The sequence below is a fragment of the Bactrocera oleae genome, chromosome 2, assembly GCF_042242935.1.
Source record: "Bactrocera oleae isolate idBacOlea1 chromosome 2, idBacOlea1, whole genome shotgun sequence".
Taxonomy (NCBI): domain Eukaryota; kingdom Metazoa; phylum Arthropoda; class Insecta; order Diptera; family Tephritidae; genus Bactrocera; species Bactrocera oleae.
In genome coordinates this window covers 79,507,788-79,523,358 of record NC_091536.1, presented here as the reverse complement: position 1 = coordinate 79,523,358, position 15,571 = coordinate 79,507,788, and the positions used below count along the sequence as shown (strand labels likewise).

Genomic DNA, 15,571 nt, shown 5'->3' with positions numbered 1-15,571 from the left:
TATTATAAAGAAAGTTTTTAACTATGTTGATTTGGGAGTTAATATGGACCCTAAGCTTAATTTCAGTCTTCATATTGATACCATGGTCTTGAACGCAAAAGCTGTCCTCAGTTTTGTTAAACGTTGGTCTAAAGAATTTAGAGATCAGTATATTACTAAAACACTTTATACAACTTTGGTTAGACCTATATTGGAATATGGCTCTGTGGCATGGAACCCTAGCTACCAAATCCATTCTGACAAGTTAGAGTCGGTTCAAAAACAATTTTTACTTTTCGTCTTAGCGCATTTCCGATGGGATGCTAGGGTAAGTCTACCTCCATACACTAGTCATTTAAAACTTATTAATCTACCTACACTTTCTAGTCGTAGGGAAATGCTTGGCATAATATTCTTAGTGAAACTTTTGAATGAAACTGTTTGCAGTTCTTTTCTCCTGTCTGAAATTAAATTTAATATCCCGGTTCGCCTTTCGAGGCAGTTTAGACCTTTACTGCTAAAACCCTGTAGATCAAATTTTGAACTAAACGAGCCATTCCGCCGTATATGTCATGATTTTAATTCTCATTCCAGCACATTTGACTTATCTGACTCACTTTTCAAAATTAAAAAGACTTTATTGTTTTCTCTTAGTAAATGAAAATGTAACAATTTATTATATTGTAACTTTAGATCTTAGCTGTTGAAATTTTTGTTTCTGTAGCTGAGCAGTTTTAGATCTCAACACTTAAAAAACTCTCTTGCCTTTTCTGACTCGGCTAATTCCGCACGTATGCGGATTTCGCCCCTCGCGTCGGTTGGGCGGGAGGAGGGTAATCGTTGGGTTATTATTAAGCATCTTTGTGAGCAGGTGCATTGTCTTGATGAAAAATTATTTTTTTGTTCTTTGCAGAAGGTTATTTTTTCATGTGTAATTCTCCATGTAAAATATGAAGTACTCGTTCGTCTATGGCATTAGCAATTTTACGCTTAGTCAAACTTGGATCTTCACTAACAATATTACCCACTTGCTCAATGATTTCTGTTGTGGTTACGGTTTTTGGTCGTCCTTCGCGTGGATCGTCGTCACGCCTAGTACGACCACGTTTAAATCCACCTGCCCAAAATTCAACGGTGCGTTTCGAAAGTATATACTTATACACTTCTAGCAATTGTTCATAAATTTCTTTTGCTTTTAAACCTTTCAAAACAAAGAATCTAATCACGGCGCGATATTTAGTTTGTTCCATAATAAAAAAATACTCTGACACGTCAACTTCAAATAAAAGTAGTTACACAAAATATGCCGGCTTTTAATCTGTTGTGGTCCGAACCAACTATTTTAGCAGTACCAAACTCAATACGGATCACAATGGACAGACAGAAGAAATTAGTATTTTCATATATTTGTACACACATAACTACTTCCAATTGATGTAGAAACCGTTAGATGAATAAACCCATTTTGGAAAACTCGGAATACGAAGCTGCTCCTTGCCACAACTTAGCATATCAAAACGACATTCAAAAACTACCTCTTTTGGCTTTCAGCACTTATTTTCAACAGTGATGGCTCAGCTTATCAGCAACTTGTGCGATCGATACGTGGATAATTAACCACTCTCAAAGCCTTATGCTAATGTGTAAACCGTATACAAAAGATTTATAAATAAGTAACGGTGTAATTAATTACACATTTATTGCAATATTTTCTTTTTTTTTGTTTATATTTTTATTTTTAGTGTAATTAGTGTTGACAGCATTGCCAGCTAACGACATCAGTTTCAATTCACAATGCTATTATAACACGCCAGGAGATGAAAAAATACGTAAATAATTTACAGAACTCGCTTTTGGAATGGCTAATTGAATGAGTGAAGCATTTGTGGAATTATAATGCAGACACATATACATGTACATGTATGTATGTATGTATATAATCAGGTAAAATTAAAGCGATATTTTGAAAATTTCTAATGTAAAATTTGCGCTTTAAAATTAGAGAAAACAAAAAATCGAAAATTTTTCATGAATGCACCCACTAAATTTTTAATGAATTTTTATAAATAACAGAATTAAAATGTGAAAAACAAGCATAAATGCACACCAGAGGGAATTTATTTTTAGGCACGCTTTTATTACAAAAGAAAAAATAAATTAATATTATTATTTGCTTTACTACTCTCAACAAATATACGTGGGCATGTGTGCTTTCAGCAGCCGTTCATACTCATTTGTATGTGTCACAGCGCTGCAGCAATCTGATTCGCTGATTAGTCACCGCAAATCCTGCTGTTGGTTGATAGCAAAAGTCGTGCATTTTATTGGTTGCCAGAGTATTTCGAAAGCTATATAAAAACTGTCATTCCCGTCGGCATAACATATCATTAATTATAAGTAAGAAACAACAACAAAATAACAATGGCGATTGCAAGTGTCACAATAATATGCAAAAGAGATTCGTTGCAATTATTTGGGGTTGTTGTTGTTTGCGTTCTCAACCATATGCATAGAAAAACATGACAACGACGAAAAGTCACTCAACGTGCGACACACCGAAATGCGTACAGATACGTTTCAAATAAATCATTCGCAAAAGTAAGAATCGCCAGCTCGGAGCAGCCGGCCAGCCTCTCAGACTACCAGCCAATGGTTGTGCTGCTCCGCCACCAGGAATGCCAAGCGACGGCATTGCAACCGCCGCCCAACAAAGCAAATGCGAATTCAATTTTAATTAAAAAAGAATTTTTATTGTAAACCAATGCACACACACACAGATACACTCAAATTTACTTATATTAGGCATATTGCAATCATATCCACATATATGTATATATACATATGATGCGGCACACTGATTGCAGGCGCATATAAACTTTTATTTGGGAGATTGTAAAATGTTTTTAAAGACAAAATTATTTAAATTATAAACATATTTGAACACTAAAAACAAAAAAAACCAAGTTATTTACTCCACACAAGAAATAATTTTGAGACTACATGTAGCCTCGGAGATTATCCGACGAAAGCCAATTAAGCGTCAGTTGAATTCTAATTGTGGCTAATAATTCAATTCATTCTAATAAGTCTCTTTTCAAACAAGCCGTTGACGGCTCCAACGAAAAATAAGAATTATTATTTTTAATAAAATTTCGTACGTCTACATTTGCCAAGTAAAAAAAAAACATTCTCTCACACAATCATTTAGTTACTACGACCAAGTTTCTGTTTGTTTATTTAAGCAAAAATATATTTTAAATTTTTAAATATTTATATACAATGACATACATATATACATTAGAGTGTCCGTCATTCCCCAAGTTGACTTTTTTTTACTGTCATCCACTAAAGTTTCAGTTTTTTATCTAAAAAATTATTATAAAATTTATTAATAACTTCTTTCTTTCCAATTTAAACGGTGTATATATAATGTTACATTTTTTTCTTTAGCTTGAAGCAAATAAATTACAACATTGAAAGTAAATATTCTAATACAAATTTCTATGCTCTTTAAAAAAGGTCTCAATAATTTTTACCATAAAAACATTCTTTTGAAAATTATACCCAATTAAAGTTATATGTCAAGTCTGAGTATTCATACAAAAGCCTTATTTATAAGAATTTATTCTGTGTTGCTCATACGACATGGTGAACCGTTTAGGTTTTCGAAAATAAAAAATTTATTCAAAAAGTTCAAATAAAAATTAAGTGGCAACTCTTATATAACAATATAAGTGCTCTAAGTTTTTAAAGACGGTAGCAGATTTTTCAGGAGTAATACATCATTATCCTCGCCTTCTAAAATTCTGACCCACCGTGCGTTTTTCCCAAAAAAATTAACTTGCAAACGTAAATACGAAAATGTATCAGCAATGTGAAGAAGGAAGAACAAATGTTGTATTCGAAACGCATCACATAAGCACATCCATCGCAAGCCACAGAAACAACGCGACCAAAAGAAATTTGATTATCGCGAGCGCACGGCACGGCGTATGAGTAATATGCAAGCGCTAAAGCAACCCTAGCATGAAGAAGTAAAGTGCAAACACATGTTAATACTACTCTACTTACAAACATACATAATTATTTACGTACCTACAAGTATACACACATACACACATATATATGTATATACATTCATACATACATATGCACGTATAAGCAAAATGTGTAACTGCTCGGCAGAGTAATTTTCATGCCATCACAATGCCAGACGGCGGCACACTACGACTAAAACCCGCCAACTATCTAAAAACAACAAAAGCGACAACAGCAATATAAGTGACTGCAAACAAAATTTCAGAACAATTGCAACTTTTGTTGCCAAAAATTGGTAATAATAGGCACACTTTTGAAAGCAATTAGGGCCACAGAACACGATCTTCGTGCCACAAGGCATAAATCTAACAAGCAACAACAATTTTGTAAATATGTGTGTCGACACAGGTTCTGGTTACAGAAAAATTTCGAAATCCATGCGTGATTGAATAGAGTCTACTACAAATTCTTTTTATGAATAAATATGTAGACTTACATATATATGTATATTAAATATAATATATATTTACCATAGTATATCGGTTCAAACCATACATATGTTTGTCAATATGCGTGATTCATAAAAAGCTATCAAAACCCTATTTTAGATTTGAATATTATGAAATAACATGAGTATAAAAGGTAGAAATTAGGAAAATCTTTAATTTAAACATATTTTGAAGTAGAGTAGCCACCTCTAGGAAAAAGTATAATTTTTTAATATTGCAAATTGTTCTGGAAAAGATTTGCCAAATTTTGAAAAAGAAAAAAAAAATATATATATATATTTATGTAATAAGGCAGTGTACTTAAAAACTTAAATTGCATGATAAAGCATTTCAATCAACTTAAAACTCTTATTGCTTCTTTGCAACTATAAGAGAATAGTTTCATATAAAAGTGGCAAGGAGTCAGTTTGCATAGAATTACGAACATTCGCCATTTTTACACAATTTAAATAAAACAAATCTTATGTTCGTTTGAAAAATTCAGCAAACTCTCTGTGCATGTAAAATCTTAACAATTAAAACGGGTTGACAATTTAATGCACTGGAAATTAAATAGCTGTTAGCAAAATACACTCAACATTTCCACAAAAGTAATAAAAATCTAACCGCAGGAAGGACTTAATTAAGTTGCAACAATCATTTCTACACAGTTGACCTTTCAACCACACGCTTCTTCATGCAGCAAATGCCAATATTCATTACATTTACATATATATACGCGTACATACATACATACATATTTACATATTCCCAGGTAGGATGCATGCTGGTCCACATATTTACATACAACAATAAAAATACGTATAAACAACAATAAATGGAAAATTCAAAGATCTTTGACATATTCCCTGTTGCTCCATTTGTAAAATGCATTTCAATTGCTTGTGGCAAATAAATGAGGAACAAGAAAATATCTCATACATTTCCTGCCCTCAATATGCAAGCCAGGCGCATAGTCACAATCGCATTTGCATGCATACATATATATGTGTGTATGGTTGTTTTATGTATGCATATAATACAATTGTTTTACACATATACATATAGCAATATGTATATGAAGTGATGCATCAGCAAGTGCATATTGCATCAACTGTTTATTTGCATATGTATGTATGTACCAATATTCTTATTAAACATCAACGTAGACTTCATTTGGCTCGCCTAGGCGCTCATCCGATATTTAGTTAGAGCGCAAGCAAGCTGTGACAGAGGATGGATAAGCTGGCGATAATCAACCAGGAGAATACAATTATGAATAAAATGAAAAATTCCATGAAATTTTAAAATTTGAAATGGACACACAAAAGGACGCGTTTCAAAACTAACCTAAGAACAACTGGTCGCTTAAGAACAGAAAAAACGTTCAATACCATTTCAACAAATTAGAGTGAACCCTCAATATTAAGCTCAGCTCAGGCGGTGTTGTAAAACAAATTGCTCTTAGAAGATAGATAACCCTCACTTTGAGTTATTTAGCTTAGTTTTAGTGCTATTGGGTTTGCTCCAGCGCGGTTTAATATGTTACCAATTGATATAACATTAAAGAATCAGCTTCGAATGTCTAATTATAGTTTTGATTCTTCTTATTCTCACTAATTGCATACGAATTGATAATTTAAAATTGCTAACGAATCATGTTCACAATGAGTGTTCTTTAAACTAAAACTAGTAGTTCTACCTGGATGACAAATATACGCTATATGTAGATGAGGGCTGAACTAAGAATTATGAAACACTTAAAGGTTAAAACTTTTGAAACAATCATATGAATAATTAACAATTTAAGCAGACTTCTCAAATGTTTTATGGGAAATGTATAGAAACACGATATATAAAATAAACCCATAACATATAACATATATAAGTACTTATGTATATACTTATTAAAATTAATCCATTATTTTTCCAATAGATGTCTTTAGTAAACTGTATCTCGCCATGCATGAGTGTAATCGGGTTACATTGTAAGGCGTTAGCAAAATAACATTTCTTACTAACAAAACTTCTCAGACAGTTTTGTGATCGCATAATCTAGTATTGTTTGAACAGGCATCAAAGACGAACATCAGCAAAAACAAAATTCGTCATATTTTTCAAATTTTCCTTGACTGGCGGCTGAAAATGTTTATGGTGTTTATGGTCCTGATACTGTAACAGCCAATAATGAGCAACTTTAGTTCCGTCGATTCCATTCCGGTAATTTTATTGTCAAAGATGCATTACGAAAAGCCAATTGTCAAAAATAATAATTACGGCTGGATACAAAGAGAAGCTCGATTTACATATGCAATTTCTGAAAATTGGCTGCCTTATGACAACTTCAAGCAAAAACGGTCGTAATCGTATTGCGGTGAGCCTCCGAAAATGATCTCCAAGCCAGGATTGACTGTCAACAAGGTTTTGTAATGTGCATAAAGAAATTGGCAGGGAATCAACTACCATGACCTACTTTCTTACAGCCAAACTCTTTATTCGGACCTGTACTTTTAACGATTGAACCGTCTACAAGAAACAATCGCCCAGAGGCGATCAGCTTTGGCCAATAGGAGATGAATTGTGTTTCATTAGGACAACACTAGAAACTCCGGGAGCTTAGTTGGGAAATTTGTGTGCATCTACCTTATAATCCGGGCCTGGAACCAAGTGATTAAAATTTGCCTCAAGAGAAGCTTGTTAAAATCGGCTCTGCCAGTGTCAGTTTTTTTTTGCCAATTTAGATCAGAGTTTCTATGAGAATGAATGGCCTTATAAAATTGCCATCAAGATGGCAAAAAGTTATCGAACAAAAGCATATTTGAACTAAATCGGGTTCTAATTATGCTAAAAAAAATCTTAAATGTAAATCAAAAATAATATAATTTTTACTAGACCTATTATTTCATGCGATGGACTGAAGAAATTGAGTGCGCAGGAGCCCCCATAAGTGAGGATTGAGCAAGCACTTTGTATGTAAAAAGATTAAGATCAGAGCATTACTGATGAAACCGTGAGTTCGATGATAAATACAAAATATGGATGTAGGAGAGGCCGCTTATGGCATTCTTTGGATGGGAAAACTAAATTAAATCATTAACTGCTCAATACATTAGAATAAAAAGTATGCACATTTGTATATTAAATTAATACTCATTTTATTAAACGCATACATCTACATACACATTATGAAAAGTGTGAAGTCGTGCGCATTTATAAATACTTAAAAGAATATTAATTTTCTTTTTTTTATAAATATTCATACTTCCGACTAAAGCTAATTACTAAGCTGATTACAAATTAGTACGCATTTTTCATTATATTCCTTTTCATTTTCTGTTATTTCATTATTAACTTTTTGGTGGCGCGCATTTTATTTTTAAATTTTAAATTCTTCAATTTCGTTGCGGCTGCTCATTAGAGCGACACAAAATAGCAACAGCAGGCGATGCCATCATTATTTAGCGCAAAACATTTGTAAATATCTGTCGACTATGTACGCAACTACATGACAATGTATACATATACACATACATTCAAATATATGTATGTGTACATGTGTGTTTGTACTGCACTCTTTAACCTATTTCGGCGTTTACAAGATTTAGCGATCGCCTCCCAATGCATTCGCTGGCGAGATCGCCGTCGATGCAACAACAACAGCAATTACAACAATATGATGGCACACAATGACACCACTTAAGTGATCATCAAAATTAAAGGAACGGTCAGTTGGCGAGCTGGCCACCTGTCGTTGTCTGTTTCCGCCGTACGACAGCAACCGAGATATCAACAGCGAGCTGCTATAGCAAAAGCGGCAGCAACAACAATATGTTCAGTCAAAATAGCGGTAAAATTGCTTATATTTGTTGACACAGTTATAGACAAAAATGGAAAATTTTCAATCTTATAAAATCCTGTAAAATCTCAATCCGATCTCTTTGGAGTACGAAACAAAGTTTACAGTTTTAACTCTCTAGAGATACTTAATCTGGTAAAATATAAGGAAACTTTGAGTTGAGATATAAATGCCTACAACTAATGCCACCACACCCACTTTCATTTTCAGATTAGTCTAAGCTTGCGACAGCACTTGCACCACAGTTAATGAATTCAATTAAATCCCTCCCCTCGTTTTCCAATTTTTACGGTTTACATTTATAATTCGAGGTACGCTTATGAAATTCAAGGTACTAATATACTGGTGCTAGAACCAAAAACCTCCAGTGCTATATTTATACCTTGACCAGGGTGTATCAAGTTTGCCACCAAGCTTGTAACATTCAGAAGAAAACGTAGCAGATTCTGTAAAATATATATATACTTGTATAAATGCTCAGCATGACATGTCTGTCTGTCTGCTCGTCTGCCTGTCTGTATATACGCGAACTAGAGTATCAGTATTTGAGATATTGATCTGAAATTTTGTGTACGTGCTTGTCTCTTCAAGAAGCTGCTCATTTGTTGGAACCGCCGGACCACTAAAGCATATGTGGTAGCTGCCATACAAACTGAACGAACAAAATCAAATTCTTGTATGGGAAACTTTTTGATTTGACGAGATATCTTCTCGAAATTCGGCATAGATTATTGTTAAAGGCAATAGTGCAATTCCGAAGAATTTATTCAAATCGGATTATTATAGCATATAGCTGCCATACAAACTGAACGATCTGAATCAAGTTCTCGTAAGGAATCTTTTGTATTTATGAAAAGTATTATAGTTTCGGTGCAACGAAAGTAAATGTTTCTTCTTTTTTTTTATTATGCTTCGACCAAACGTGCCTCTCCACCGTTTCGGCCCACTGTGAGCGTCATTGCGCCTCATTAGTCGTTTCACCTGAGTTGCACTTACAGTGTTTGGCCGATTGTTATTTATGGCCGTTCCGAAATATTAACAAGTGCGAATGTGAAAACGCGAATATCTATCGGTTACGTTTCAATTGCCAACATTAAACATTTATACACTCGATCATCAATAAAATAACGTCATCATCGACAACATCTTCGAATAAGACGAGCAAATTAATAACCACAATTTCACCAAGTATTTTTGTTTTTGTGCGAGCAGCCAAATGTTCTTTCCTCCGAATTAGTGCATAGGAACATAAATTGTGAAAAAAGAAATAAACAATGAAAACATCAATTAATTTCAGAATTTTTTATTCGCTGAAAGCACATTTTACACACACAAACACCACAGTTCTTTTTTGGTTATAATTGAGTTGGAAAAAGTGGAAAATAAATTAGAAATAAAACTTATGCACGCGCCAAATATTATTAATTGTGTGTTTTATTAAACTCATATATAAACAAATAATAATAAAAAAAGAATTAAAAAGAAAAAACAACACTAATGATAGATTTGTTTATCATTGTGAAAAAAAAATTTAAATAATAAAAATATTAAGGAAGAGAAATATCTTTTCGTCATAAACCATTATTCTTTGTGACTAAAATACAAAAGCTAAATAGAATTTAATACAATATTTATTGCAAATAACCTGAATATGTGCATATTAAAATGAATGTATAATTTAATTAAATATGTTGTTAAATATTTTCAGTTAAATTTCTAATTTTATACTTTTCTTTGTTTCTTACAATATATATATTTGCACTCTGAAGATCTGTAGATTTCCCAGCTTCAACCACTTCGGAGACCTTTTAGAGATTTTTTTAACAGGCATTTAACTTTATAAATAAATAAATGTACATTTACAGAATTGTGTACTTTAATGATCGGCGATTCATTTTTAAAATTTTCGGATTCCCTTGATCCCACAGCCAATCTAAAAGAAGATCTACACAAAAAAAATGTCTGGAAGGGAGGAAGATTTTTCTGCTTAAAATTGTCTGAGATCCAAAAACCAAAAAAAAGTATTTCGCTACAGATGAATACATATTCGTTTTTGACAAAATGGCAGTTTCCCAAAAATGTGTTTTTTTTTTGAGAAAATTTCATCTACAAAATGGCTTAAACAATCGAAATTATTATCGAAAATATTAATCTTTCGTCTCGGAGAAATTTTCTACACTGACTCTGAAAAGGTTTCGAAAAACTCGTTTAAAGTTTTGGGAGTGTATTACACTATTTAATTTCATTTAAATGTTGCGTTGATCTGTCAGCCTTGAGCAATTGCTTATACTTACTTACAACTAATAAAATTTTTAAATCAAAAAAGCAGCTGAGTATTGATATTCTCAGTTAATTAAAGTATGTTAAAATAAAATACAAAACTTGTCTTTAAGTTCAATGGAAATAATTCATGCCTACATTAATGAAGTAATTATGAAAGAGCAGAGTCTGTAGATGGCCTTAATTGAATCAAAAATAAATAAAAGAATCATTGTAATGAGTACTCAGCAGTAATGCACGTTGCACTGCATGTAAATCAACGAAATTAATTTGCCAACCAAGTGCTGAACGAGAAGAAAGGAAAATAAAAGAAATGAAAGAAACAAAACAAAGTAACGTGACATTCGCTCATGGCAATCAAAGTGAAATCCAAACAAATCAATTAGTAGTGTAAATTAGCAAACGAGCCCACTCATTTCGCCTTTGGGGCGCTTCCAATCAATCGCCATGCTGAATGGGGAAAAACAAACAAATCGAATGTAGAAATTGAAGAGGAAATTTTAAGCACGAAATACAAAGCGTTGTATATATGTATGTTCATCTTATATATTGTATAGTGTACATATATTTTATAAGGGTGAACGTTTATTAACGGATATTTTCTCAAAAGCCATGAACACGTGTTTTGAAACTCGGGTTTTGAAGCAATTGAGTAGTGAAAAAGTACTAGAATAATTCTCTTCCAAACTTTTCCAGCGAAACAAAGGTGTGATTTTGATAATAATAACGTCGTAAATTTTTACAAATGACACTGATAATTTCATTATTTTGACTAAAAATTTTTATATAAATTTAGAAAAGGCTTGCTGAATTGTATGAGAACTCATAGTAATCTCTTCTCACATGAGAACCTGACAATCAAATCATTGGACTTACGAGTATATTAGGCGGTTATGAGCTGGAGACTTACGTTGAGGTTAAGGGGCACACATAGTGTGAAATTTTTTACAAAATCTATTTTTCGTTTGATACCTCAAATAATTTTAGAGTTACAGCTTTCTAAAATATAACCACTCAGTTCAATCAGCTCCATCAGTTTATCTTTTAACGCGTTTTTCTTGCAATAGCATATTTTGAATTTGCTGCAGTCATTACACGAAGACATATAATCCGAACACTCTCAAATATGTTTTGTATTTAATTTTTTTCTTCAAAAATGTTATTGTGTTTTCTTAAACTATGTATAAATATAACCCAAAGCATTACGAAAGTTTTCAAAAACTCCCCCGTTATCAATTCCGCCAATAACCTCTAAAAATATATTTCTGTCGTTGGCGAAGATTATCATTAGCTTTCGATAAGTTGCAGGAAAGACTTACCCGACCACCCTACTGTACATATAAACCAAATAAATAAAAAGAAACATATCTTTGCCACACTTGCGGTTTTGTTTTTTGTTTTTATTTAATTTTCATTTCTTTCATTTTTTCGTACGATTTCTAACACGCGCATTAAAATAGCATTTGGCGACATAAAAGTGCCTCATACGCCCCGACATCCGCTGCACACCATCAAATACACACACACTCACACTTAAACTGGCGTGGCGAAAAGGAATTCGTTGTTCAGCAAAACAACAACAAGCGCGCCAGCGGGCGAACGCGACTGAACGGGGGGAGTGCGAAATTTGTCATTAAAAACTGAATTATGCTTAATAAATTTTTGAATAAAATTGGATGTAAAACAGACAGTGCGAAAATAAACAGCAAGAAACGAAACGAACTAAAAGCAACAATAAATTGACGCAAACGTGTAAACAAAACAAACGAAACGCAATGCATCGGAAGGTAGCGTAAACGCCAACAATCAGCAAAAGAAACGTGTAGCTGAGGAAGTTGTTGCTGTAGGAAAGAAAAGGCGCGTTTGCACGCTACTTACCTTGGATTTCTGATGCATTAGCTGCTGAAGCGAACGGCGCAACGGCTGCCACTGTCTCTGTCGCTGTCGCTGCCGCCGTCACTGCCACCGCCGTTGTGTTTGCGTTTGCTGCGCTGCCACCTACACGAGCGCCGCTATTGGCGTCAATTCACGCGCCGTCGAGCACAGCTGCGGCTGCGGCTGCGGCATCTATCGAACGGTATCGGCAGAGCGCTGCTGTTGGATGCCGCCTGCTCCTGACGTCTGTGCTGACGTTGCGGTGATCGTGCACGTTTGTATATGCGTATATGCGTGTGTGTGTGGTTTTATATGCCGCGTTCTTGTTGATTAAATTTCGTATTAATCAACGTTTTAATATTTATTTAATGCTCCGTCCGCTTTACCGCTTGGCATATCTCCACTGTTAGCTGTCTCTCTGTTTTATTATAATTATTATTAATATTGCAATTATATTTTTCTGCTCGGCTCTGCTTCACTACTGCTTGGCCAACGTTTTAATTGCTTACTACTGCCTTGTTGCTGTTGTAGTTGTGTGCTTTTGTCGCACTAATTACAGTAGCATCGCGCTGGACGTGGCAGCTGGCAGGAAAGTGTCACAGCCACTGTTAACCTCTTTGGCCCCACGCGTGCCAGCGAAGTTACGGATGTAGGGAATTGTTGTTGTTGTACGAAGTGTGTGTATGTGGGTGGGCTCTGTCGCCTCTGCCTTCCAGTTGGCTTAATGCAGCTGCTGTTTACTCTTCGTCTTCTTCTTCTACTCGTTCTTCTACTGCTCTTCCTTTAGTTTGTGGCGTGTTATGTTTACATGCACACACACATACTTATATTTTTGTGTAAAAGCCTCTGCGTTATTTGTGTGTTTGCCTTTTTGTTTCAGGGCCTATGAATTTTAATTAGGTACGTTCAGCGTATTTTCTCAGGAACTCAATTGAGTGCGTGGAGTGCGTTTGAATTGAAATTTCTGCCTCCCCACCTGCCTGCTTGCCAGCCTGCGTGTGTGTGTAGCTGTGTGCGTTGCGTTGCCTTGTTTAGTTTTGGATTTGTTTTTATTTGTATACGCTTATTTTTGTATTATATCATTACCGTGTGTTGTTGTTGTTATAACTGCAGCACACTTTGTTATTATACCATTTCATCACTGTTTATAATAATTTGCTGTTGTTTTTCCAATGGTGGCTCTGCTCAGTGTTGCCGCCCGGCCTTTCAACACTTTGTGGCAATTAAATACTCGTTCATTTGTCACTTTTTGCGGTGTGTAATAATTTTATTGGCTTTTCGGTAGTTTATGGTAGTTTATGGCTTTGTCAGTATGCGCATGAGTGTTGTTTTAATAATTTTTTTTTAGTTTTTATTGCTGCTTTTTTTCTATTTTGTATTTATTTTAATTTGAAATCATTCAGTCTGTTTGGGTTTTTTCTTTTTGGTTGCACGCACTCTGTTTTTGATTGATTTCTTTATGAATATAAGCTTAACATTCGTATTGGTTGATTTACTTTAAAAATACACATATATATATATATATATATATATAGCTATTTTAAAAGTTAGTTGAAATACTTTGCTGCTGCCTTCGCATCGTTTGATAGTTTCAAATTGGCTTATAATATACTATAATTATTTGTTTTAATTTTTGCTTTTGGTTTTGTTTTTTATTTACTTTTTGTAATGTAAAGAGGACGGTCGTTTATTTCGAGTAAAATTACGTTAGTCTAGGCTTAAAATGTACAATAAAAAGTTTAAAAATTAGACACATGCCATTGCTCTGTACCCTGCGATACTGCGCCCCTCCACCTAATGTGCTTAATTTACGGTTAAAAGTCTTTTCTAAGACCAAACACAGTCATTAAGTTAAGTTCGTTAAGTTCCGTTCACATTTAACCTCAAAACACGCTTACAGCTGTTGAGATTTGGAGATACGGTTAGATTTTATTGTAATGCTTTAATATTCGGTTGTTTAAAGAGTTTAGTTGTTGTATTTGTATTACCTCAGCATCTGTTAGATTACTATATAATTTATTAGTTATTTCGGGTAATAATTTTCTTGTAAATCGCACACACACACAAAACTGCGTTTAATATTTTAATTAATTACTTTTTTATCGTAATTTCATTTACCAGCTACAATACTTCTTTGTGACAACAATGAGTTTTATTATGCGCTCGGCACAATATGCTTTCATGCGTGTTTATTAAGCACACACACACGTACACATGCTAGTGCAACTGCTGCGTGATTATGTTAGTTTTGCTTTTATTATGATTTTATTAATTAAAATTTTCAATTAATGCTCTCCATAATAATCTACAATATTTTATTTTAATTTATTATACTTTATAACGGTTATATTTGTATGTATGTAGTGTTTATTTGTTTTAAATTTTAAACTTTAAGTCACACCTAAAATTTCACAACCACACAACGTGAGAGTACTCGGGAAGGGGAGGATTTGGAGTACGAATAGTGGTTTCTCCACCGCTGTCACTAGCTCTGCCTCGGCTGCTGCCCTCGGCTGCTGCCCTCGGCTGTGTTTACTTATTCAACTTCAACTTCAACGTTTTTGTTTTTGTTGTTGTATGCATATTCTCTCGTTTATTTCTGGTAATTTTTCTATATTTACGCCACTATTCTGTTAGTTTACACTGCGTTGCGGACTGGTTTGCTTTTGCTATTCGAGATTAATATATGTACATACCATACATACATACATATGCGCTTCATTATATATGTGTTTTTGTTAAATTGCTAAGTTTATATTACAACCAAGTTAAATATGCAAGTTTTGTATTGTCTTCAACAAATTGATTTTCTTGGGTTTGACAGTAGTGCGTTCACTTTTTTATTGATTGCCCGTTTTCACCTACTGAAGGTTGAAGATTTTAGTAACAAATTAGTTATGAAATTTCTTACAAAAGCTCCGATTTAATATTAAGAAAACAAAAACACACAATTTCAAGTACGTTGTGCCACTTGTGTCATTACGAGCTTAAGCTGAGTGCAAAGCGCAGCGAAGAGCAAAGAGTAACGCAACAAAAGAAAACATACCACTTAATG

The 15,571-nt window shown here is 33.9% G+C and overlaps 1 protein-coding gene across 8 annotated transcripts in view; it reads right to left on the bottom strand.

Moving 5' to 3' along the window:
- The window catches only part of LOC106615214 (uncharacterized), an 80,755-nt gene that overhangs the window by 41,096 nt on the left and 24,088 nt on the right, over window positions 1–15,571 (bottom strand). For 7 of the 8 annotated variants that reach the window (XR_011394876.1, XR_011394877.1, XR_011394878.1 and 4 more), the window contains exon 1: window positions 12,520–13,145. The exons of the other annotated variant lie outside the window; for it this stretch is intronic. Coding sequence is in view for 1 of the 7 variants with exons in the window: in XM_070105777.1 (XP_069961878.1) it covers window positions 12,520–12,537 (18 nt within the window). In the remaining 6 variants the exon portion in view is untranslated. Of the gene's footprint in view, window positions 1–12,519; window positions 13,146–15,571 lie in introns of those variants that run through there. 8 annotated transcript variants of the gene reach the window in all.